At 43.9% G+C, this 26585-nt stretch overlaps 1 protein-coding gene across 1 annotated transcript in view; it reads left to right on the plus strand.

Annotated features, from left to right (window-relative positions):
• The window catches only part of LOC138355201 (F-box DNA helicase 1-like), a 168384-nt gene that overhangs the window by 110782 nt on the left and 31017 nt on the right, over nucleotides 1-26585 (plus strand). The window contains exon 5 of the mRNA XM_069310055.1: nucleotides 24819-25012. Within this exon, the coding sequence (XP_069166156.1) occupies nucleotides 24819-25012 (194 nt within the window). The remainder of the gene's footprint in view (nucleotides 1-24818; nucleotides 25013-26585) is intronic.

The raw sequence follows: 26585 nt of genomic DNA on the forward strand, positions 1-26585 counted from the left end.
GGACGGTGTAGGCTATTGTTGTTTTTCCTGATCACACTTATATGTGTCGTTTACCTCCGGAGACTAGCATCTTCACAGCGGAACTCTTTGCTATTCTCTATGCTCTTCGTCTCCTGCTTTCTCGTTGTCAATCTTCCTTTGTTGTTGTTGTTGACTCGTAGTGCCCTCATGACTCTCGGGTCCTTTAATCCGGTTCATCCAGTGGTTGTCGAGATCCAGCATTGGCTGTTTCTTGTTCACAGTAAATTTAAGTCGGTTGAGTTTTGTTGGGTTCCCAGCAATATTGGTGTCTCTTTAAATGAGCGTGTGGATGCTGCCGCCTGGGAAGCTGTCCACTCTTGTCCCATCTCTTGTAAAGGTATTCTTTATTCCGACTTTTACCCGGCTATCCAATCCTGCATCCTTACCTGTTGGCAGGCTTGTTGATCTTCTGTTACTGAAAAAAAACTGTGTACTCTTAAGAGTTGTGTGTCCTCGTGACTGTCCTCCTACCACCGTAACCGGCGATGGGAAACAGCTCTGGTGACGTTGCATATTGGCCATACTCGCTTAACTCATGGTCACTTGTTGGAGCACCGCCCTGCTCCTTATTGTCCAAATCGCGTTGTCCCTCTTACGGTCGTGCATATCCATGTTGAATGTCCTGACATCCGGGACGAGCGTGTCTTTTGTTTTCCGACCTTCCCCCACGTGATACCTGGATGATACCTGGTTGATGGGGTTCTGGGAGTTGTTCTACTCCCCAAGCCCAGCCCGAGGCCAGGCTTGACTTGAGAGTTTGGTCCACCAGGCTGTTGTACAAACATCAGAGGTCTACAGTTGTTCGACACCCTCTCAGCTACCATAAGAAATATTGCCGGAACTGCCATGGGCATCTTAAAGAGGGAACTAGATTGTTTCCTCCAAGGAGTGCCGACCAACCGGGCTGTGGTGGGTATGTGGGCCTGCGTGGCGCTCCAAGCAACAGCCTAGTGGACCAAACTCTCAAGTCAAGCCTGACCTCGGTCTGGGTTTGGGGAGTAGAACAAATCCCCTTTTTTATAAATTATATAACACATTTGCATGTACTTGGAGACTCCAACAGGGGGTGAGTAGTGTTTGTGTTTAAAATGAGCTGGAGATCCTGTATGGTTTCCTACTAAGACCATCTGCAATATAATTTCCTATGTTTAATAAGCGCTCTTGACTAGAAAAAAAAGTTATTTTGAGAATGGGGAAACAATAAGAAAATGTACTTGAATATTACTGAAAACGGGATTATTATGGTAAGATTATAGATGACGTCATTGTACATTAGGCTTGTCGGATGGCAGCCTTTTAATCCTCTTACCAAAAATGTTGAAAATGGGAATATATAAACGATATTAGAACAGTCCTATACAAGGAAGATGAAAACTGGATGACGTTAACCATTAGTGATGTCTGTGCAGGTTCTCTGACGGAACGAAATTTAAGTACGATGGGAGTCGGCCTTTTAATCCCCCATTTTGTAGAATTATAAATGATTGAAGAGAGAGGACGATAATTGATTTTATAAGGAGATTGCGTAATACTGTCGAATAAAAATAGAATACGATGCGTGGAAAAAAGAACTGAAAACATCCCCGGACTAGGCGTCGCCGAAGTAACAAAAAAATGACCAGGCCAGAGGATTCCAGGGGCGTTTTCTTGGTAAAACCTTGGCGCCAACTCGCTGCAGGAGCGTTTTTTTCGGTGAAACCCAGGGGGCCAATTAGCTGCAGGCGGAAAAAGCAAAACTGCAGAGAGTTGGCTCCGTTTACACTATTGCATACTACTCCATTCTTGTGGTGTTCCATACTTCATCCATGTGGTGTTCATTCAGCACAATTTTTGTGATGGTTGCACATTACTCCATTCTTGTTGGGTTCTATACTATTTCATTCTTGTGGTGTTCCATACTATTTCATTCTTGTGGTGTTCCATACTATTTCATTCTTGTGGTGTTCCTTACTGTTGGAAATTTCCAACACTAACACACTACCATTGCATTATAATACATCATTATTATATACTAATTACAGTAGTTATTAATTTCGCTAACGGTAGTGTTAACATAAATTAATATTTCTTTATCTGAACCTATTGATAATATTCTCACGACATCGAGAGGCAGGATTGCGTCAGATATGTCCATCTAAACATATTTATTTCCAGTATGTTAGAGAATTGAATGTGGTTCTCTAAAATTATCAGTATTCCGTACAATAATTAACTAGGGATAATATAGCTGCCAATAATCCAAAACTGAGAATTTTTAACTGAAATTATTATCAAGTAGCAGTTTATCTGTTACGTGCAAATGCTAAGGAGGAAATAAAATTTCTCTCCATTTCTCGATTAACACCATTTAACGAGAATATTATTATTTAATTACCTATAATTGCAACTCGGTTCTCATTAACGCATTACATCAGTAATTACATGGAAAAGAATTATCCATGATTAGTAACTTCTGTTGTGAATGCGAGAGATGAGTTGAGGGAGGGCGGAGAGATGCCGCCATTATTCGCCATGCTGCTTCGCTAGAGATGCCAACAATCACATCGTGCGTCCTGGGAGAGTCGATTTCCATCAATACTACGTTAGGCCCTTGCATTTAATCGGCCTAGGAGCGTGTAATTGCTCCAGTAGCAATCTAGGATCGCTTCGGTGGACAACCAGCAGGTTAAGTGCCTTAGTATTGTTTATATTGAGTACTCTTTATATCCTTGTACTGTGCACTGTCCATCGTTATGCTACGCGACCTCCCCAAACAATAAGTACGTCCATAAGGAATTAAATTTATTCCTTTTATGGCATAGTGAGGATATTAGATAGTAGGTGTAACCAATTAGTATATTCAGTTGAAATTTCAGCTTGTGTTGTAAGTGGTCGTGGTCTTCATGTTCCCACGCCAAGCTTGAACTCACGTGTTGCAGTAAGTAGCAGACGACGCCATTACACCTCTACCTCTCCATTCACCATTACAGCTAAGCAGCTGAAACCTTTTTATTTCTTTAATTGAGAAAATTCTAGATCAGTCAAAAAGATTGTTTATTTGATTTGAGATATCTAACGTAATATGTTAGCCTCATAAAAGTCAAATAATAATAATTGCTTGGTTAATCAACATAATCTTTTTACCATTAATCAATTTATCTAATGTTTCTTAATAGCATTTAGTAGAATTACTAATTTTTATTCGAGGAAGAACCAGCCTCGATGAAGCGTACTGGGAGTAGATTACTTTTGGTATTAACCCCCAATTTTGTGAAGGATGGAAAGTTTATTCTCGAACATTAATATTATACAGCCCATAGAGGTTTAAAGAATAATCTTTAATAGTTTCCTATCCATAGGCACTGGTATTTCAGTCCTTATCATTTAACTTTATCTGTTTCCCTTTTCAGTCAAAATAGGGTGGTCCTTCGATTAATTCAAATTAATCTATTAATTATATATCAATCAATTAATAGAGAGTAAGCTTTCTTCCCAACACAATAATATGGTCCTTATCGAACCGGATGTATTACAGTTAATACCATAATCATAACTAATTACTGTGTGTAGTAATCTAGGCTAACCACATTTTATTAATTGTGCCTACCGGCAGAGTACCACATAGGTCAACCTAGTACACACCAATTTGCTGCTTATATCTCGTGTATAAAGTAGCACTAGTGGGACACAGTAAATTGCCCACAACACTCACACTGAGGTAAGAATCTTCAGGTCACCAGGAGCAACAGCTCACAATTTCTATAATAACTCCACACTAACACCTGCGTTAGTGGCCTCACCATCTAACTATTATTTATTTAGGTGGTATTAATATCCATCCTACTCGACACCCAGCTGAGGTAATTAATTACCTTAAAACAATAATTTCCTTATTCAAACTTGTTAGCAGTTCAGTAGTGTTCACATTGGTGGAACCTCGCCAACTAAGCAATAATAATCGTTGGGGAGTGAGTCCAGAATATTACCAAAGAGCTGCCAAATATATAAACTTCAGGCTGAGGAAGAGAGTACGATTGGATGCCACTTACATTCAACTTACAGCCAGACCATACAGGCAAAACCTGGCAAGAGATGGTGTACACCTGTCAGGTGAGTACAGGTCACATGTAGTTGACAAGTTGGTCAACACAATCAACCACCATAAAAGGCTGTGGCTAGCAAGCCAAAATTAACTGTACATATTTGTATTTTCACCTGCGTGTGCAAGTGCACCTATATATAAACTATAAAATCTAAAAACAAAACTAAAACACAGCACAACTATATATTCACTATTGCACCACAAATTAATTTATGCCAACCTTTATTAGGTAGGAATTTAGGCTGTGATTGTGCTGAGTTTTGCACAAATGCAGATTAAATAAATTAGTAGTTTCTTAGGTAGAAATTCTTACAACTAGTCTTGGACTAGTCAGTAGTGCGCGCACTATTCATTCTTGTGCTGACCCTACCAAGGGTGGGATTCAAATTTTATGGTAACTCTGATTAGAGTATATCCATATCAATTATTTGTGTGTGTGAATTTTGAGTGCTGCTGAATGATCACTATTACTTCTAATGGTGATAAAGAAGAACTAGCCGGAAGAAAGTTAATGGTGACATTCAAGCACTGCTCAAAATCCTTGGTTACTTATTGTTAAGTAGGTACATTTAACCTCGAGTGAGGTAGTGTAATTTAGCCAGATTAATTTAGGCTATATACAATATTACTTGATAAGTACTCATTACTTGTAATGAGCAAGTACCCCAGCTTCATTAGTAATACTTATTCAAGTGCTATGAAACTTGGACTTAAAGCCAACATGGCTACTCCTGAACAATTAAGGAGAACCTATATTGGCCTTAAAGGTCATTTAACCAGACTAATTAATAAGTCTGATACTTTGTCTAAAGCAACTCCCATTGATTACTGTCGACTAGAAACATCATTGAGAGTAGCTGATCTCAAATTTGATCAAGTCAGATCTACAAGCCAGTCTTATCTCAACCTACTGAATGCAACTGAAACTTATCCTGATGAAATAGATCAAATTCTAGCAGATATTTCCCAGTATGAAGACGAGACTCAAGATAAACTTGATATACTATCCAATATAGTAAAGCAACATAAATCTAATGCAAATAATACTATGTCTCAATCCAGTAATCAATTACCTGAGGTTCGTCTACCTACTTTAGACTTACCTACATGTGCAGGGCTGGATGAAGAAAATTGGGACACATTTTGGGCTCCATTTGAAGTTCATATACATAAAAAATCTTCTCTTGACAGAGTTTCTAAATTCTCTTACCTGATTAGTCTTCTCAAAGGGGAGGCTAAAAAGGTCATTAATAACATAGCTCTCACTGAGTGTAATTATGAGGAAGCTATAAAACTACTAAAGTTGAACTATTGCAACAAGGAGTTGAGTATAGCTAACCTGTATTACCAGTTGCTGGATCTGAATGCACCAAGTAACCGACCAGACTCACTCCAAATCTTCAGGCTAGAAGTAGTCTCTAGTGAAGGCCTTAGGTACTAAAGTTGATGTACCAGCCTCAGAATGGTCAATTAAGTTACTTTTACAGAGGAAATTACCTCGAAATATCTTAGCAGAAATCTGCTCACACTATAAAACCGAGTTTCTCACTCTCGAGCAAATATTCGAGGGACTGAGAATAACGGTTAACAGGTTGAAGACTCATGATAAGATTAAATTTGAGTCTAAACAACCTAACCTTGACAACTCAGTCAAACCCAAATCGACTTTGAATAGGTCCAATAAATCCAAACCTAGGACTACTCCATCCACTGGAAAATGGAGTGGTAGTGTAGGTATTTATTCTGTATCTCCCTCTGACGCTACAACTGATGTGTGTACTAAAAGGACAAGCTCAGCCAGAGAGAGAAGGTGTCTGTTCTGTGATCAAGAACATGTCACCTGCAAATGCAATGTTTATCCTAACTTAAATACCAGGATTAAATGGCTACAAGAATTACACAGATGCACCAAGTGCATGGGTTCTCATGATCCCAGTAAATGTGTAGTGCAGCTACGGTTATGCAGTAGATGCAACAAAGGTGTACATCATTATGCCTTATGTAGAAAAACTTCTACACAGTCTGTGACACCTAGGGAGGATTCTATGAATTCTACCACAGTACAATATTGCAAGGTACACCAAGAAATAAATGTACTTGCTACTGAGTCAGGCAATAATACTACTCTACCTACGGCTCAACTTAAACTAATTGATAGGAAGTTTAGAGTTAACACTAGAGGTCTCTTTGATCAAGGATCACACAAAACCTTCATCACACAACAATTAGTCGAGCAGTTGAAATTGAAACTTGCCAAAAGTGTGAGACTGAATATTTCTGGGTTCTTGACTAATAGTGGACCTCGGGAATACCAAGTAGTCAAGGTGTTAGTGAGACTTGGATCTAACACTAGTCCAATACAAGCGGTAGTAGTAGATAAACTTCCTTCAGACCTGCAGGTCACAGGACTTGCTCGCACTGCGAGATATCTCAAACGAAACTGCATGAGGCTAGCAGATCACAAAATAAATTCTGACTACCTCACAGACGTTGGTATCCTACTAGGCGCTGACTATTATTATAAATTTATAACAGGATGCACCAGACAACACAGAATGAATTTGTTATCAGCTGGAGGCAAATTGCTTACTGGACCAGTGCTTTTCCAGCAAAAAACAGCGTCAACCAACAAACTAACAATTCAATAGTGGCGTGACTAGGCTTGGAACAGTCACCCCTACATTTCAGAGAAATAGCTGAAGATAACGAGTCTGATCCACCTGTACATCGTCTGTGGGATTTAGACACTTTAGGTATTGTCCCTGATAAACCAAGCCCTGATGATACGTGGACTTACCAGCAATATCTGGACACAGTTGTCTATAAAGACAAACAATACTGGGTGAGACTGCCATCGAAGTTGAATCATCCACAACTTCCAGTTAATTATTTCATGGCAGCCTCTCAATTACAGTCTCAATACGGCTGAAGAAATAGCCAGATAAATTGAACATTCAAGTTACTCCAGCCTGTTTCTCCAGCTTATGCATCAACCTTTTATGGGGTACTGTGTCGAAGGCTTTACGACAGTCCAAAAAAAAATGCAGTCCGCCCATCCTTCTCTTTCTTGCTTAATCTTTGTCACCTGATCGTAGAATTCTATCAAGCCTGTAAGGCAAGATTTACCCTCCCTGAACCCATGTTGATGGGTGGTCATGAAGTCTCTTCTCTCCAGATGTGTTACTAGATTTTCTAACAATCTTCTCCATCACCTTGCATGGTATACAAGTTAATTTAAGGACACTGGCCTGTAGTTCAGTGCCTCTTGTCTGTCACCCTTTTTGTATATTGGTACTACATTAGCAGTGTGTGTGTGTGTGTGTGTGTGTGTGTGTGTGTGTGTGAAAAATTAGTAGTAACAGTTGACAGTTGAGAGGCGGGATGAAAGAGCAGAGCTCAACTCCTGCAAGCACAACTAGGGGAACACAACTAGGTGAATACACTACCTTTATGATAACCTTGTATGTACTACCACCTAGTGTATTATATCTTTCCTCTATGATTAACTTACAGGTATTACTACATGGTGTATTATACACTACACCTGTATGAGAACAGATGGAGGAATGCAGGAGTAAATTATCACGAAGAACTACCGCATGTGTCAGTGGGTCAACAGCTGCCGCAGATGTTTGTGGATCAACAGCTCCGGCAGGATTTTTTTGGTTACCAGCTCGAGCAGCTGTTTTTAGGTCAACAGCAGCGGCGGGTGTCTGGGGGTCAACAGCAGCGGCGGGTGTCAGTGGGTCAACAGCCGCGGCAGGTGTCTGGGGGTCAACAGCCGCGGCAGGTGTCTGTGGGTCAACAGACAACACAGAAGTTCATCCACAGCGAAACTTTTCATCTTACTGAAGAACAACTAAGAATCATCAACCATAAAATAAAAGCCAATCATGTAAGTAACAGTCTTACGTTTCTACTTGCATCCAATCATGTAAGTAACGTCACAATGTGTGTACTTAAAAGAGTGCAAAGAACAGCTTTGCGAGCCAGAGTCTACCATATTTAATAAATCATTAGAGTCGGGCAGAGTGTCAAAGTCGTGGCAGTTTGCTAATGTGGTACCAATTTTTAAGAAAGGAGATAGATCACTTGCTTCCTATATTTCCTTCCTCCTCCTCGCTTCCTTCCTTCCGATCATCCTATGCTGGACACGTTCAAGTGAATTTATATCCATTCTATATTACGGCGACCAAAACTGAACTGCATAATCTAAATGGGGCCTAACCAGATCAAGATACAGCTGAAGAACAAAACCAGGTGTCTTGTTACTAACGCTTCAACTAATAAATCCCATTGTCCTATTTGCCTTAGCCTTATTAGAACATTCATGCATTGATCTTTTGGTTTTAAATTCTTACCAATCATAACTCCCAGATCCCTTTCGCAATCCGACTATGCAATCTCGACACCATCTAACTCGTATCTTGTAACTCTATCATCATTACCAAGCCTCAAAACCTTAAATTTGTCAGCATTAAACTGTATCTACCGATCTTTTGACCATTTCAAACCCCTATAAAGATCGTATTGAAGTTATAGCGAGCCTTTTACCGTGATTATTTCCCTCCCGATTTTTGTATCGGCAAATTTGCAAGTGTTGCTGCTCAAACCTGAATCTATATCATTTATATATATTATGAATAACAGGTCCCAGGAAAGAGCCTTGAGGCACTTTATTTACAACATTATTCCAGTCTGACTTAACCCCCGTTTATACTATGTTTCCTTTGGTATAGCCATGCCCTAATCCCACTTAATATAGCACCCCCAATACCATGAGCCTCTATCTTTTTAATCAGTCTTCCATATGGTACTGTATCAAAAAGTTTTGCTAAAGTCAAGGTACAAAACATCACAAACCTTACCACTGTCAAGTGTCTCAACTATGTTGGAATAAAATGATAGCAAATTTGTTAAACATGAACAGCAATTTGTAAAATCATGTTGTGAATCATTTATTAATTTTTCAAGATGAAGACGAATGGTATTTGCAATTATCGATTCAAGTAAATCGATAATTGCAGGTTGGATTTGTTTGAGTTTCACTATTTGTTGAATAACATCTTCCCTGGTAACTGCGAAACTAGTCAACCTGTCATCCCCACCCACGTAAATTTGTTCAGCTGAAGGCATAGTGATAAGTCCTCTTTAGAAAGTAGAGATGAAATATTTATAAAAAATACTACGTCTCTCTTTGCTATCCATTATTTGACCTGTCTAGGTTTTTAATAGACCTATCCTTTCTCTAAACATAATTCGATATAACTGAAAAAACTTTAGGATTTGCCTTTGCTTGCTCTGGTATGTGAACTGCATAGTTTCTTCCCCTTCCCTGTCCAGCTCGTTGTTGCCGTGAGGGGATCTGATGGGCGGCTGCCAGTGTGTAATGTTCCTTGGGACGGTCCTCTGTCCATTTGTAGCCTTGTGCTTCTGCTGTTGTCCTCTCTAATTATGCTTTGGCAACTTTTCCTTTTCCTTGTTTCGTTTTTTTACCCCCTCTTCTCCTTTCTAATTGTTATTTCCTACCGACCTTTTGCCTGTTTTGATTATTCTTTTGGACTTTTTCTATTTTGATGCCCAGGTGTTTGAGGAGGTATACTCTTGCACCCGTAAAACTGTAGTACCCGATGTCAAGAGCGAGGGGAATCTCTTTATTGTCAATCCTCCTCTCCTCACTGAACCCGTTCTCGACGGACTGACGGTTCTTAAGGTGGCGTTTGTGGAGCGTATACTCACGACGCACCCCTAGGGGGCCCCGGCATGATCGGCGATATCTTCTTGTTGGGTGTCCTGCCTCTAATTGTGGCTCCATGGTGGGTATGGGACACATTCGTGAATGAAAGTCTGACCTCTCGTTGTATGTCTAATTCTGTTCCACTTATACCTTCTCAGGCTCATGGGTTGGGCGACCAAGCCCTCGAGTCGGACAGTGTTGGAAGCCTGGGCTCCGTAGCTCCCTCTACATTGGGTCCCGAACGTTAGTCTTTTCCTGAGGTGAGGCGCCAAGTTCTCCAAGTCTCCCGCCTTACGCTAACGTCTCTTATGCTAGCGTGTTGCTCTCATCCTTCTCCCCTTCCTCAGTCTCTCAATCGTTTCCATCTCTTACGCCCAGACACGCCCACCGCCGCGTCTTCTGTTCCTTTGAGTTCTGTCCCGCAGGGACCCCTCATGATTCTCTGTCTGGGATTCCCCTTCTTTCTGCCCAGTCTGTCATGTCTTCTGTGTCTTTTTCGTCTCCCCCCAATCCTCCTTCCCGTTCGTCTCCTTTCCGTTCTTCTCCTTCGTCTATTAACTAACCGCGCCGCCTGTCAGTGCGAGCTGATGTCCATCACTCTTCCCAACTGCCATCGTGTTTGTTCTCGTTCTGCTTCTCCTGTTGAGATGCTTGCGTCTGTTGCCCAGTACATTGTTGCTGGGACGCCTGTCTCTCTTAGTCAGAAGCGAAAGCCTGGCTGCTCATCTTCCTCCCCTCCGGCGGATAAGAAGGCTTCGCTTTCTTCCTCGCCCCCCCCCCCTCCCCTTCCTCTTGACACACTCGCTCCATCCCCCTCCTGTTTCGGTGGTCACGCCCGCTGTTCCTGCTATGGAAGTTTCTTTGGCCTCCTCGGTTGTTGCCCTTGCTGGGGTGCGCCTCTTTCTGTTCCTCCTCCTGTCCTTGAATGCTCCACTCAGTTGTCTCCTCCTCCTACGGACCCTGCTCGTCCGCCTGTGGTTTGCTCTCCCGCTCCCTTCCCTCCATCTTTGCTCAGTTTACCCATGCCCCTTAACCTTGACTTTGCTGACCCTGACCTTCTTTGACCTGCTTTGTTCCTTTTTCCCCTTTGTTTCTTACTTGTTCTCTGTTGCTCTCTTTTCTCCTTTTGTTGATGTCTCTTCTTCAGTGGAACATTCGTGGATATTACACCAATTTCCTTGAACTCCAACTTCTGATTTCCCGGTTTTGGCCCCCTTTGTGTCTTATCTCCAGGAGCCGATGCTTGGTGCTCGTCCTGGTTGCTTCCATGGCAATTCCTTTCTTTCCCCAACCCGCTCTCGCACAAGACAGTACATATATGACTTAATGTTTAGTCAATATGTTGAATATGAATTAGTACATATGTGGTATACTCCGTTACATTTTTTCCAAGGCACAAACTCTTCCTCACGTACCAATTTACGTCTCACAGTAGTCGTCCATCGCCGTAGATAGAATAGTCGTGATTGGTTCACTTACAACGAAAATTGTAGTTTTCAGGTCCCTTTCAGTTTTCAGGATTAGTGCTTCACTAATCAACTTTATACACATTAGTTTGTGCTTTAAAAATCTTTAAAGAATGTATTGTAGGAACGTCAACAGAAAATCTTACGTTGGAATGTCTATGGGGTAAACTACTGCAAACAGGATGGTATAGTGTCTACTACCTACTGTAGGATGGGTATAGGGTCTACTACCACCTGCTAGGTGGGTAAGGGGTCCAAACCACTTGTAGGATGGGTCTGGGCCCAATAACTACCCATAGGATAGGCATGTCCTATGGGTAGGACATATCATATGTCCTATGACTATATACTAGTCACCACTGCTCCATTGTGCTCTTTGCTTTGCCTGTGCAATTTTGATCATTAGTGCAAATAATTACCTACAGTGTACCTGAAAGTACTCTTAAGCAACCTACATCATTTTTGTGTGTAGTTTTTATATAGATTTTTGTCATAGCTAGTTCTTTTATCAATGTCTTTTTGGCTTTTCTGTAAAACAGCCCTCTTATGCAAACTATTATAGATCCAGACCTTAAACTCTTATCTAGTATCTATGACAATCAGCACTTTAATCAAAATTGCAGATATTACACGCACATGATGTAAACAATGTTTTAGCGTGTAATCACAATGTTTCTGTAATTAATTTGAATGTAAGATCTCTTAGCAAGCACTTTGATGATGTCAATGCCCTGATTCAAACAATTGAACACAAATTCACTTTTATTGTGTTTACTGAAACGTGGTTGAAAGAGGACACTTCTCAACTCTACAACATACCAACTACTCAGCGGTGATTGGGATAATCACCCAAGGTAGCTTGGGCATAGTTTCTTTTTCCCCTCCTTATCTCTCTTTTTACATTTCTAACCAGTTGTACAAATGTTTAATCCTTTTGTATCAAGCTCTTTCTACCTATAAGATTCTTCAGATCCCTTGGTATCCATTATGGATTATTAGTATTCGGTCTATTCAATTTGTATGGTATATTACGTACCTGTGCTTTGCTTAAAATATTTTTAAAGTAGGTATATTTTGATTCCACGTCGAAATCTCTCTTTACTTCACCTATCGCTGGGTTTATGTCTCGCTCCAAGACCGGCCCACCCCCCCTGCCCAAGACTTTCCAATCTGTTTGACCCAAAATATTTCTTAGGCTATTAAAATTGTCTTTTAGAAAATCTGGCACTTTAACAAAATGTTTTCCTACAGATCTACTTCATTATATGCTAAATCCGGCTTCTTTGTGATCACTGTCCCCTAGCTCACTCCCTATTTCGATGTCATTAATTTGTGTTTGTCTGTTTAACAATAACTGTATATTATTATTATTTTCCCGCTTTGGTTCCTTAATGTCTTGCATAAGAAAGCAATCGTCAATTAATTCTAGAAAATCTACATTATTCACTGTTCTGTTAACCACTTTATTCCGCTAAAATTAGACTCGCATGACACACGTACTGTTAGACCTAGATGCTCTAGATATTTCATCCCATAGGTGCTTTGCTTCCATCCTGTCTAAGTTTGGTGGCCTGTATATAATTCCTATTATAAGATTATTTGCTTTTTCGTTTAATTCTATCGAAATAATTTGTGTGTGGGGCTCGGTTTTGATTCCCTCTTTGAGACTACATTTCAAATTGTCCCTAACATATTTGGCTTTTCCCCCTCCACGTCTAATATACCTATCTATCTGAAATAGTTTAAATCCATTTATTTGAAATTTAGGCAATACTTTTATTTTCTACATTCATCCATGGTTCGGTAAGTGCAATAATATCGATTTTTTTTGTGCAGACACGAGCATTTAAATTGTTTTTTCTTAAACTTCTACTGTTAGTGTAATATACCCTAATTATTATAATCCTGGGCCCTTCTTTTTCTCTGATTATTGTGCCTATTTGTTTCCCATACATACACACTTTTATTACCTCCTTTTTTTCATATTAATTCCCATACAACTACCTATTAACAGTTTAAACCTCAAACCCAAACAAACGCCTCCAACCACTGGTTTCAACGTGTTCACGACAACAAAGCAAACAACCACCCCATCCCTTGATAGATGCACCCCATCCCGAGCATACATGTCATCTCTTCCATAGAAGTGTTCTCAGTTATCTATGAAAGATATTGCATTTGATTCGCAATATTTTTCCAGCAGGCAATTGACACCAAGTGCCCCCGACAACCATTCATTTCCACATCTCTTTTTTGGAAGAATGCCACATATGATCGGGATTCCTCCCTTGCTCCTGACTAATTCTATGGCTGTCTTAAACCTCTGTATCAGTGCCTCACTCCTAACTCACTCTTAACTCGTTGGAAATGAATTAGTGTCGAGGGCACTTGGTGTCAATTGCCGGCTGGACAACTGTTGCAAATCAAATGCAATATCTTTCATAGATAACTGAGAACACTTCTATGGAAGAGATGCCATGTATACTAGGGATGGGGTGCATGTGTCTAGGGCTGAGTTGTTGTTGCGAACTCGTTGGAACCTGTGGTTGCAGGGGCTTATTTCGGTTTAAACTGTTAGTATATTGTGGTATGGGAATTGATAATGAGGAAGGAGGTAATAAAAGAATGCGTTTGTAGGGGAAACAAATTGGCAAAATGATCAGGGAAAGAGAAGGGCCTCAAAATGACAGTACACTTAGGGCATATTTTACTATCAGTAGGAGTCTAAGAAACAAAAAACACAATTTAAATGCTCTTGTGTGCACGGAAAAAATAGGTATTATTGCACTTGCCGAAACGTGGATGTGTAGAAAATAGAGAACAATTAGCCGAATTTCAAATAAATGGATTTAAACTACTTCACACTAAAAGATATACAAGATGATGGGGAAAAGCCATATATATTTTAGGGAAAATTTTAAATGTAATCTCGGAGGGAATCAAAAGTGAGCAACACAAACTATTTGGCTAGAATTTAACGAAAAGCAAATAATTTTATAATAGGAATTGTATATACAGCCCACCAAACTTAGGCAGGATGGAAGCAAAGCATCTATGGGATGAAATATCTAGAGGACCTAGGTGCCTAGTATTTGTGTCATGGGTAACTTTATTTTTAATGGAATAAACTGGTTTAACAGAACAGGGCATAATGAAGCAGAAGATTTTCAAGAATTGACGATTGCTTTCTTACGCAACACATTAAGGAACCAACTCGGGACAATAATATTTTAGATTAATTTGTGTTTCCCTGTTAGTTAATGACATCGAAATAGGGATTGAGCTAGGGGACAGTGATCACAAAGAAGTAAGATGTAGCATAGAATGGAATACATCTGTAGGAGAAAATTTTGTTAAAGTCCCAGATTTTCGAAAAGCCGATTTAAATAACCTAAGAAATTTTTTGGGTCAAATAGATTGGAAAGTCTTCGGCATTGGGGAGTAGGCCGGTCTTGGAGTGAGACGTGAACTCAACGATGGGTGATGTTAAAAGGGATTTCGATGTGGATTCAAAATATAACTTATTTAAAAATATTCCTAAGCAAAGGATATTCTAAGCATATGGGAGCCGGTCGGCCGAGCGGACAGCACGCGGGAGTTGTGATCCTGTGGTCCTGGGTTCGATCCCAGGCGCCGGCGAGAAACAATGGGCAGAGTTTCTTTCATCCTATGCCCCTGTTACCTAGCAGTAAAATAGGTACCTGGATGATAGTCAGCTGTCACGGGCTGCTTCCTGGGGGTGGAGGCCTGGTCGAGGACCGGGCCGCGGGGACACTAAAAAGCCCAAATCATCTCAAGATAACTTCAAGATAAGGACAGGAAAGTTGTATACCATACAAATTAAATAGATCGAATACTAATGATCCGGAATGGTTAACAAAGGATATGAAGAACCATACAGTTAGAGAGCTTGGTACAAAAGGATTAAGAATGAGGAAGTCAGTTTAGAACAAGAATTCGAACAGCTGATAAGAAATGTTATAAAAAGAGATAAGGAGAGCAAAAAGCAACTATGAAGTTCGCAATGCAGGGCAAGAAAAGACCAGTCCTAAAGGTCTTTTTCAGTTATATCGAAGAAAGATTAGGGAAAGGATAGGTCCATTAAAAACTGAGACAGGTCAGATAACGGATAATGACGAAGAGATGAGTAGTATGTTTAATAAATATCTTATCTCTGTATTTACTAAGGAGGAACTTAACACTGTGCCTTCAGCCGAACAAATCTATGGGTATGGACGAGGACAGGTACTGTATACTAGTTTAGCAGTTACCAGGGAGGATATTATGAAACAAATTGTAAAACTCAAACCAAACAAATCCTCAGGGCCGGACGAAGTGTTTACCAAGGGTGTTTAAAGAATGAAAAGAGGGGCTCGGCGAGAAATTGTCTACCGTATTTAAAAATCATTAGTCAGGCCGAATGCTAGTCATGGATGGTTGCTAATGGGGTTCTACATTTTAAGAAAGGAGATAGATCACTTGCTTCAAACTATCGGCCAATTAGCCTTGAAAAGCATAAATTAATAAATGATTCACAACATGGTTTTACAAATGTCCGTTCATGTTAAACAAATTTGCTATAATTTTATTCCAGCATAGTTGAAGCGGTAGATAGTGGTAAGGTTTGTGATGTTGTATACCTTGACTCCAGCAAAGCTTTTGATGCAGTGCCACTTGAAAGACTGACTAAAAAGATTGAGACTCATGGTATTGGGGGTGCTATATTAAGTTGGATTAGGACATGGCTATACCAAAGGAAACAGAGTTAGTATAAATGGGCTTAGTTACAGGTTGGAAAATGTTCTAATTGGAGTACCACAAGGCTCTGTCCTGGGAATTTATTTATAACTAGCTGTACCCGTCCATGCATTACTGTGGCTCGGTAACGCATGTGCGTTGCTGAACCAAACCCACCTTCCCCTGTCTCCCAGTCCTCCTCACCATTACCCCCCCCCCTCCCTCCCTGTCCCCTCGTCCTCCCCGCCATCTCCCACTTCCCAATCCAGACATCCTCCCTATCAATTCTCCCTCCCCCATTCCCTTGTCCTCTCCACAATCCCTAACTACCTCATCCCCTCGTCCTCCCCACCATTACCCACTCCCTCGAGATTTTCTCGCACAATCGACTAGAGAATGATCCATGACGGAAGGAAACGTCGTCGTCCCTTCACTTTCTAGTGGGTTGTTTGGTCAACATTTATATATGTTTGAGATTCGGGTTTGAGTAGCAATATTTGCAAATTTGCTGATATAAAAATCGGGATGGAAATAAACACGGAAAAAAAATCGCTATCACTTCAATACAAGATTTAGTTTATATTTAAATTTAAGTTTAGATTTAGGAAATTCATGGGTAAATACTGGTTTGATAACAGGGTTATTGATTTGTGGAACCAATTACCGCGTAACTTGGAGGTGGGGTACCTTGATTGTTTCAAACGTGGGTTCGCTATCTAGCACGGTCCTTGCAACATCATTCCTCTCGCCTCTGTCGTGCATCAACTTTTACCCTCCTGTGGTTCCTGTTCCTCTTCACCGCCTCACTCTTTCTGTCCGGTTATCTCGCTTACAGGATTCTCTTTCCGTTCGTATTTCTAATATTTCTCCTCATGTAGTTCCTTCTTTGCCCCCGTGGAGAGTCCGCCTTCCACAGTTTAGTTCGTCCTTGACCCGCATCCCTAAAGCTTTTACCCCTCCTACTGTTCTAAAACGCCTTTTCCTTGAGCACTTTTCTTCTCACTCCCACTCCGTTTCCATCTTCACTGATGGTTCTAAGTCTGCGGACGGTGTTGGCTACTGTTGTTTTTCCTGATCACACTTATATGTGTTGCTTACCTCCGGAGACTAGCATCTTCACAGCGGAACTTTATGCGATTCTCTATGCTCTTCGTGTCTAGCTTTCTCGTTGTCAATCTTCCTTTGTAGTTGTTGTCGACTCTCGTAGTGCCCTCATTGCTCTCGGGGCTTTTACTCGTCCCCCTCGTGGTCGTCGCCGTCAGCCCCTCCGGGTTGTGAAGATTACTTTTGATGGTAGGACCCTTCCGCCCTCTGTCATTCTTGCTGGTGCCAGGTGCTCTGTCCAGGAGTACATTCCCTCTCCTCGGCTCTGTAGCAAGTGCTCGAAGTTTGGGTATGGTACCCTCCGCTGCTCTGGGACTGTTTCTCTGTCCTTTGTGTAGGGGTGAAGGTCACACTAAGTCGAGTGCACTTCTCCCCAGGCTTTCTGCCCATCCCTGGCTTTTGAGGCCCATCCTACCTTCTCCCGTGTGTGTATCCATTACTAGCTTGAGGCAGCCGTCCTCAACTTGAAACTTCGAGTTGTATCTTTTTCCGAGGCGAGGCGCCAGGTTCGCCGGCTCCCACCTTGTGCTTAAGTCTCTTATGCTCGCGTGTTGCGCTCTTCCTCTCCTCATCCTTCCCACCTTCCTCAGACTCTCAACCGTTTCCAGGCCTTGGACCCTGATACGCCCACTGCCCCCTCCTCTGTACCTTTGAGTTCTTTCCCAAAGGGTCCTCTTCCTGGTCCTCTGTCTGGGGTTCCCCTTCTTTCTACCCGGTCTGTCATGTCTTCTGTGTCTTCTTCCTCATCTCCCTTCGATCCTCCTTCCCATCCTTCTCCTCCGTCTATTGACTCTTCCCACCGCCTGTTAGTGTGGGGTGCTGTCCATAGCTCTCCTAACGGACGTCGTGTGTGCTCTCGTTCAGCTTCTCCTGTTGAGATGCTGGAATCCGTTGCCCAGTAAGTGTTGGCTGGGACACTTGTCTCTTTAAATCAGAAGCGTAAACCTGGCTGCTCCTCCTCTCCCTCCTCCCCGGTGCATAAGAAGGCTTCATTTTCTTCCTCGCCCCCTACTTCTGACTCTCTCACTCCTGCCCCCCTCTCATTTCGGTGGTGGCTTCCCCTATTCCTGCTATGGAGGTTTCTTTGGGCCCCGCATCCCTCTCGGTTGCTGCTCTTGCTGAGGTGCGCTCCCCTTCTTTCTACTCTCCCTCTTCCTGCTGCTGTCCTTGGACTGCTCCTCTCGGTTGCCTCCTCCTCTTCCTCCTCCGGACCCCGCCCGTTCTCCTCTGGTCTGTTCTCCCACTTCCGTCTCTCCGTCTTTGCTCAGTTTACCCATGCCCCCTAACCCTGACTTTGCTGACCCCGATCCCGACCCTGATCTTCTACAACGTGCTATGTTGCTCTTTCTCCTTTGTTTTTACCTTGTTCTCTGTTGTCCTTTCTCTTCTCGTCGATGTCTATTCTTCAATGGAACGTTCGGGGTTTTTACGCCAATTTCCTGGAACTCCATCTTCTGATTTCGCGGTATTCGCCCCTTTGTGTCTGTCTCCAGGAGCCGATGCTTGGTGCTCGTCCTGGTTGCTTTCGTGGCTATTCCTTTCTCTCCCCCTACCCCCCAGCTATTGCTGGGGCTTGTCGGGGTTCACCACCATGTGAGGGGCGAGTAACAGTATACCCAAGGTCACTCACTGTAGCCCTGTGGGTCTTCACTCTATCCTCGCGGCGTCACTGTACGCCCGGAGAGTATCCCAGTCAATCCCAACCGGCCTCTGATCGAGAAAGAGTGGAAACACAACTTGTTCTCTTAACTATTGTGTGCCCGCCCCGACACAGGGCTCTACTACTAACCACAAGGTCGCCAACTGGTGTTTCCGGTGTCCAGTAACGCGTCAGTGGTTTTGTTGAATTGTGGTAGCAGTGGCAAGAACACACTCAATAGATCTGATATCAGGCAGGTATTTATTTCTATCACTCTATTTCCTTTCAGGTATTATATAGCCACAAGAAATATGGAGGGGATGATATAAACACCAAGGTATTTTGTATTTTACTTAAAACTCATTCAAAGACATCACAAGATTATATCAATAAGCAAACAGCTGTTTCAGGCGGAAGTCGCTCGTTCCCACATATAATCATGAACTCGCCAAGCTGGCAATGCTCCCCCTCACGTCAATGTCAAAATCAGCTGGGCGACTCCCACCGCGCGAATGTTCGTTTATTTGTTTGCCTTGGCATGAGGCGCCTGTTTCTTTAAATTCACATGAATCACTATATTTGTCATCAACACAATATTTCTATAATGGCAAATAGAACACAATGAATCGCCACACTGATCTCAAGTTCAATAACTCATTCCTACAGCACTTAACGTGATATTTCACTGTACTAGAGTAATGCACTGTACTTAATAATAATTACAATGAATGCACTTAACCACGCTACTGTTCTTCGATTCAGTAATTCCTCTCGTAGGCGATAACACAATCACTGCACACATGAATGATTATTCAATACACAAGCATAGACATATATATATAGATAAATCAGATATCAATAATGGTAATAACATAGTTACTGGGCACATAGCCTAATACCAAATACTGGCACATTTATATATATATTCTCTCACTAAATGATCATATAAAAGTCTCATGAAAGACATTATCAACACAGTAAATTCATCAATTACTCCGGGTGCCTGCACACACCAATAATAATAATAAATTCCGTGAGTACTCTATATAGTCCCACTCTGCACACTGGTGCCTTACTGTGACATGGGTGAGCCTTGCTCACGACATACAAAATACTCTGGCTAAATAATATAGCTGACTAAAGGGGAATTGGGAGGGAAACTAGAATCACCTACTTCCACCTATCCTCCGGTGAGAGTCGAGTTGTAGCTCCTGGTCCAGGCTCCTGCCTCGTGTAGGGAACGTCCCCACACACACCCTGTCGTATCCTCCAGGAACTCAATCAACGTCCCACCATAAACACGTCGTCTCCGTGCCTTTCCACTGCAGGTCCGTGCTCCTCCACGACTTCTTGTAGGGTTGGAGTCGGTCTCCCGGCCGTCAACTTCTCCTCCCAATAACGGCTTCCTGCCTACGTCTCGGCTGCAGTCGTTCGGATTCCCGATTAGTGTCTTCTTCACTGCTTCCCAGTGGATTGGCCCAGCCGCTACGTTGTCACTGTGAATCTATCAGACGTCCCAGACGATACTGCCTAGACTTCACCTGCACAGCACCCGATCCTGGAGCACTTGATGCTCAATATTCCGTCAATTCCCTCTTCGGTCCACACATGGAATGAAGGAAGACCTCTGGCGTACTTGCAGACTACGGGTGACGCGTAAGATCCACGGGAGTGGCGTGTTACTGTCAGATTGACAGGATCAATCTTCACACATCCGACCACCTTGACGTGTCGTGTCAGACTGATTCCCTCCGGAGGATTGGCCCAGCCACTACGTCATCACTGTGAAGCTATCAGCTGTCGCATACGTCGCTGCCTAGACTCCACTCTTGCACAACACCTGTTCCTGGAGCACTTGTTGCTCAATATTCTGTCAATTCCTTCTTCGGTCCACACATGGAATGAAGGAAGACCCCACAGGTGCCAGCAGACCACGGGTGATGCGTTACAGCAGGCGTGGGAGAAATATAAGGGGTGGAGCACCGTCACAGGCTCCTAACTCTTCTGCTCTCGATTCGTTCTGATGTTCCCTTTGTCCCCTTACTTTTTCGTTCGCCTCTCCATTGTTCTGCTGCTCGTATCTTTGTCGGGAAACGGTACACAGTTTGTTTCATTTATCTCCCCCCGAGTGTCCCGCTTTCTCTTCCTGATCTGAGACACCTACTGGACTCCTTCCGGAGCCTGTTCTCCTGCTAGGTGATTTAAATTGTCGTCATTCCCTTTGGGGTAATGTTCTGACGAACACCCGAGGTCGTCGCCTTGAGCCATTTATCCTCCCTTCTTCCCTGTCTCTTCTGAATTCTGGTGAGCCCACACATTTGGACTCTCGGACTCGCACCCTTTCCTGTCTTGATCTTTCTCTTTGCTCGTCGTCTCTTTACTTAGATTTCATGTGGCAGGTTCTTGATGACCTCTATGGCAGTGACCATTTCCACATCCTTGTTACCTTTTTCTCTTTTCACCCTCCCCTCTTCTTTCATAGGTGGCAGTTTGCTAAAGTGGATTGGAATCTATTTACCCTCAGTGCTGCTCTCTCTGACCTCTACCTTCTGCCTCTCCATTGCTCTCTCCTCCTTTTCATGAGTCTTCGACGCTGCCCTGTGCTCTATTCCTTGCTCTTCCTCTCAGGGTCCACAGAAGTGCGTTTCCTGGTGGAATGCAGATTGTGCTCAGGCTGTCCACTGTAAGCGTGCAGCCTGGAAGAGACCGCCGTCGGCAGATGCCCGATTGTTTTCATTTCTTTCGGAAGGCAAGTGCGGTGGCCCATAGGGCCATCCGTATGGTTAAACGTGAATGTTGGGCATCTTACGTCTCCACCATTACGTCTGAAACTCCTCTGCCACAGATCTGGAAGCATATCCGCAAGAGAGCGGGTAAGTTCATTCCCGATGTTTCACTGGCCCTTCACCTCCGTGGTACTCTTCAGGCGGACCCATTGTAGGTCGGTACCGAATTGGGTTCCCACTTTTCTTCTGTTAGCTCTGGTTTTCATCTTCCCAATTTTTCCATTTTCGTAAACCTGCCCTTGAATCTTGTCCTTTAGATTTCTGCACTCGTCTTCGACTTCCCTAAGACGATCCCTTCTCTCTTTTTGAACTTCGTTCTGCCCTGGCCCTCTGCGGTTCTACGGCAGCGGGCTCCAATGGCTTTCATTATGAGATGCTTCACCATCTCCCTCCGTGCACGTCTTGGTATTTACCGAGTCTGTACAATCGGATCTGGGAGTCGTTGTCAGTCCCTGAGGACTGGCTCGATGCCGTTGTCCTCCCTGTTCGCAAACCAGGGTCTCTGGGAACATCCCCTAAGGTCATTTGCCCTATTGCCTTAACAAGTTGTCTGCAAACTCTTTGAACGTATGGTTAATGTTCGTCTGATGTGGTTCCTGGAACACCACCACCACCTCTCCCCTTCTCAATTTGATTTCCGCAAGTGCCGCAGCACAACAGATGTCCTGGTGAACTTGGAGGTCTGTATTCGTACTGCTTTTGCTGCGATGACCTCCGTTGTTGCCTTCTCTTTTTACCTGTAAAAGGCTTACGACACCACTTGGCGATATCATATTCTATCCCAGCTTCATTCTTTTGCCCTATGTGGTCATCTCCCTCTTTCTCCGCAGCTTCCCCTCTCATCGTTCCTTGGATGAGGCTTGGTACCACGCGCTCTGCCTCTTTCAGCTATACGAAGGTGTGCCCCAGGGTAGTGTTCTGAGCACTACTCTTTTTCTTGTTGCCCTCAATGGTCTTCTTTCCTCTCTTCCTTCCAGCGTCTTCTCTGCTGTCTATGTCGATGATCTTACTCTTTTCTGTCAGGGTGATGATTCACCTCTCCTTCAACGCCGGCTTCAACTTGCGATTGATGCCGAGTCGTCTTGGGCCACCGATCATGGCTTCAAGTTCTCTACTGCTGAAACCTGTGCCATGACTTTTACTCGGAAACGAGTCGTTCTTCGTCCCTCTTTGTCACTTTATGTTCATCCTCTTGAGTACAAAGATTCAACGAAGCTTTTGGGGTTATTCTTTGACACTTGTTTGTCTTGGCTCCCCATATCTCTTACCTCCGTGTTGAGTGCTCTAAGGCCCTTACCCTCCTTCGGGTATTGTCCCATACTTCTCGGGAGCGGATAGGCGCGCACTCCTTGCATTACATTTCTCTCTCGTCCTGTCTAAGCTGGATTATGGTTGCCCTGGTTACTCGTCTGCTTCTTCTTCTCTTCACCGTCCTGATGTTTTGCACCATACTGGGTTGCGCCTCAGCCTTTCGCTCGACTCCCGTCCTCAGCTTGTATGATGACACTGGCTTAATATCTCTCCAGGACAACCGTGATCGCTACTGTCTTCGCTATCTTGCGCGGTCTTTGCAACATCATTCCTCTCGCCTCTGTCGTGCTTTAACTTTTACTCCTCCTGCGGTTCCTGTTCCTCTTCACCACCTCCCTCTTTCTGTCCGATTACCTCGCTTACAGGATTCTCTTTCCGTTCGTATTTCTAATATTTCTCCTCGTGTTGGTCCTTCTTTCCCCCGTGGAGAGTCGCCCTTCCACAGTTTTGTACATCCTTGACCCGCATCTCTAAAGTTTTTACCCCTCCTACGGTTCTAAAACGCCTTTTCCTTGAGCACTTTTCTTCTCACTTCCACTCCGTTTCCGTCTTCACCGATGGGTCCAAGTCTGTGGACGGTGTTGGCTACTCTGTTGTTTTTTCCTGATGACGCTTATATGTCGCTTACCTCCGGAGACTAGTATCTTCACAGCAGAGCTTTATGCTATTCTCTATGCTCTTAGTCTCCTGCTTTCTCGTTGTCAATCTTCCTTTGTAGTTGTTGTTGACTTTCGTAGTGCCCTCATGGCTCTCGGGTCCTATAATCCGGTTCATTCAGTGGTTGTCAAGATCCAGCATTGGCTGTTTCTTGTTCACAGTAAATTTAAGTCGGTTGAGTTTTGTTGGGTTTCCAGCAATGTTGGTGTCAATTTAAATGAACATGCGGATGCTCCCGCTAGGGAAGCTGTCCGCTCTTGTCCCATCTCCCATAAAGGTTTTCGTTATTCCGACTTTTACCCGGTTATCCAATCGTCCATCCTTACATGTTGGCAGGCTTGTTGGTCTTCTGTTACTGGTAACAAACTACGTTCTCTTAACAGTTGTGTGTTCTTGTGACCGTCCTCCTACCACTATAACTGGTGATGGGATACGGCTCTGGCGAGGTTGCGTATTGGCCATAATCGCTTAACTCATGGTAACTTGGAGCGCCACCATGCTCCTTATTGTCATAATTGTATTGTCCCTCTTACGGTCGTGCATATCCTTGTTGAATGTCCTGACTTCCGGGACGAGTGTCTCTCGTTTTCCGACTGTCCCCCATGGTCGCTTTGTCTCTCGATAGTATTCTTGGTGACTCGGATACTTTTGATATCGTCGCCTTATGCGTTTGTTCTCGTATTGGCATCCTTGGTGATATTTAGCGACCCCTGATAATCCCGCATATTTGATGGTGCTACATAGCCTTCCCGGTTTGGTACCGCCTTTTTGATAATTACTTATTTACAGAATTCAGTCATATAAGTAACGTGACTATGTGTGTACTTACAGTACACACCGGATTGTATACACTTACAGTACAGGGTTGAGAAGAAAGTTATAAATCAAGTAGGTAATTGTTTTCCAGGTTGTAAATGATGCTATATAATTGACAAGTTTTAATTGATGTTATAATTGTTCAGGTTTTGATGGATGTTATATTTATCGTCCAAGATGTGAATGATTGTATTATTGTTGTCCAGGTTGTGAATGACAACTTAATTTCCTGGATTTTGAGGGACGTTACAATTGTTATATGGGATGTATATTGTTATAACTGGTTGTACAGGTAGTGAATTATAATTTATTGTCCAGGGTCTGAAAGATGGTTTAATAGATATCCAGGTTGTAAATATTATAGTTGGTTCTCCAGTTTGTGAATGATGTTATAATTTTTGTCCAGGTTGTGACTGACATAATTATTGTCCAGGTTGTGAATGATGTTATAATTATTGTCCAGGTTGTGAAGATCGACGCCTTTGCTGGAGCGGGCAAGACTACAACCCTGCGTCGGTTGTGCCAAGAGCGACCACACACCAGGTTCCTCCTGCTTCTTCCCTCAGTAACACTCGCGGGGCAATGTTCACAAACATTCCCCATCAATGTTACAGTGACCACTGCTGAGTCCTTGGCTTTATCACACATTGGAACACAGTAAGTTGGACCTAGCTGGTTACATTCATACTATATAGCTATCTCGTGGCCTCACTCACTACAAGGCTGCCTGGTGGCTACACTCACACTACAGGTCGCTTGGTGGCTACTCTCACACTCCAGGCCGCTTTGTGGCTACTCTCACACTGAAGGCCGCCTTGTTGCTACACTCACACTACAGGCCGCCTTGTGGCTACACTCACACTACAGGCCGCCTTGTGGCTACACTCACACTACAGGGCTGCCTGGTGGCTACATTCACACTACAGGCCGCCTTGTGGCTACATTCACACTACAGGGCTGCCTTGTGGCTACATTCACACTACAGGGCTGCCTGGTGGCTACACTCACACTACAGGGCTGCCTGGTGGCTACACTCACACTACAGGGCTGCCTGGTGGCTACACTCACACTACAGGGCTGCCTGGTGGCTACACTCACACTACAGGGCTGCCTGGTGGCTACACTCACACTACAGGGCTGCCTGGTGGCTACACTCACACTACAGGGCTGCCTGGTGGCTACACTCACACTACAGGGCTGCCTGGTGGCTACACTCACACTACAGGGCTGCCTGGTGGCTACACTCACACTACAGGGCTGCCTGGTGGCTACACTCACACTACAGGGCTGCCTGGTGGCTACACTCACACTACAGGGCTGCCTGGTGGCTACACTCACACTACAGGGCTGCCTGGTGGCTACACTCACACTACAGGGCTGCCTGGTGGCTACACTCACACTACAGGGCTGCCTGGTGGCTACACTCACACTACAGGGCTGCCTGGTGGCTACACTCACACTACAGGGCTGCCTGGTGGCTACACTCACACTACAGGGCTGCCTGGTGGCTACACTCACACTACAGGGCTGCCTGGTGGCTACACTCAGACTACAGGGCTGCCTGGTGGCTACACTCACACTACAGGGCTGCCTGGTGGCTACACTCACACTACAGGGCTGCCTGGTGGCTACACTCACACTACAGGGCTGCCTGGTGGCTACACTCACACTACAGGGCTGCCTGGTGGCTACACTCACACTACAGGGCTGCCTGGTGGCTACACTCACACTACAGGGCTGCCTGGTGGCTACACTCACACTACAGGGCTGCCTGGTGGCTACACTCACACTACAGGGCTGCCTGGTGGCTACACTCACACTACAGGGCTGCCTGGTGGCTACACTCACACTACAGGGCTGCCTGGTGGCTACACTCGAAATACAGGGCTGCCTGGGGGGGCCACGCGACCACAATACAGGGCCGCCTGGGGGGGGGGGGGGCACGCGACCACAATACAGGGCCGCCTGGGGGGGGGGGGGGGCACGCGACCACAATACAGGGCCGCCTGGGGGGGGGCCACACTCGCACTAGAGCCTCACACTACAGCTCTGGTGCTGATGCAACATTCTCTGAACCTTTTACTCAGCAGTGCTGTTGACGCGTGCTTGATCCTAACTCCGTCTCTCTTCTTGGAAATGTAATAGTCATATATGAACTTGCCTACAATACAATTGCTGGCAGTTGTACTAAAGCAACCTCCTGCAGATTTCCAGGTTAATGAGGAAGCTA

This window comes from Procambarus clarkii, chromosome 66 (assembly GCF_040958095.1).
Source record: "Procambarus clarkii isolate CNS0578487 chromosome 66, FALCON_Pclarkii_2.0, whole genome shotgun sequence".
NCBI classification, from domain to species: Eukaryota; Metazoa; Arthropoda; class Malacostraca; order Decapoda; family Cambaridae; genus Procambarus; species Procambarus clarkii.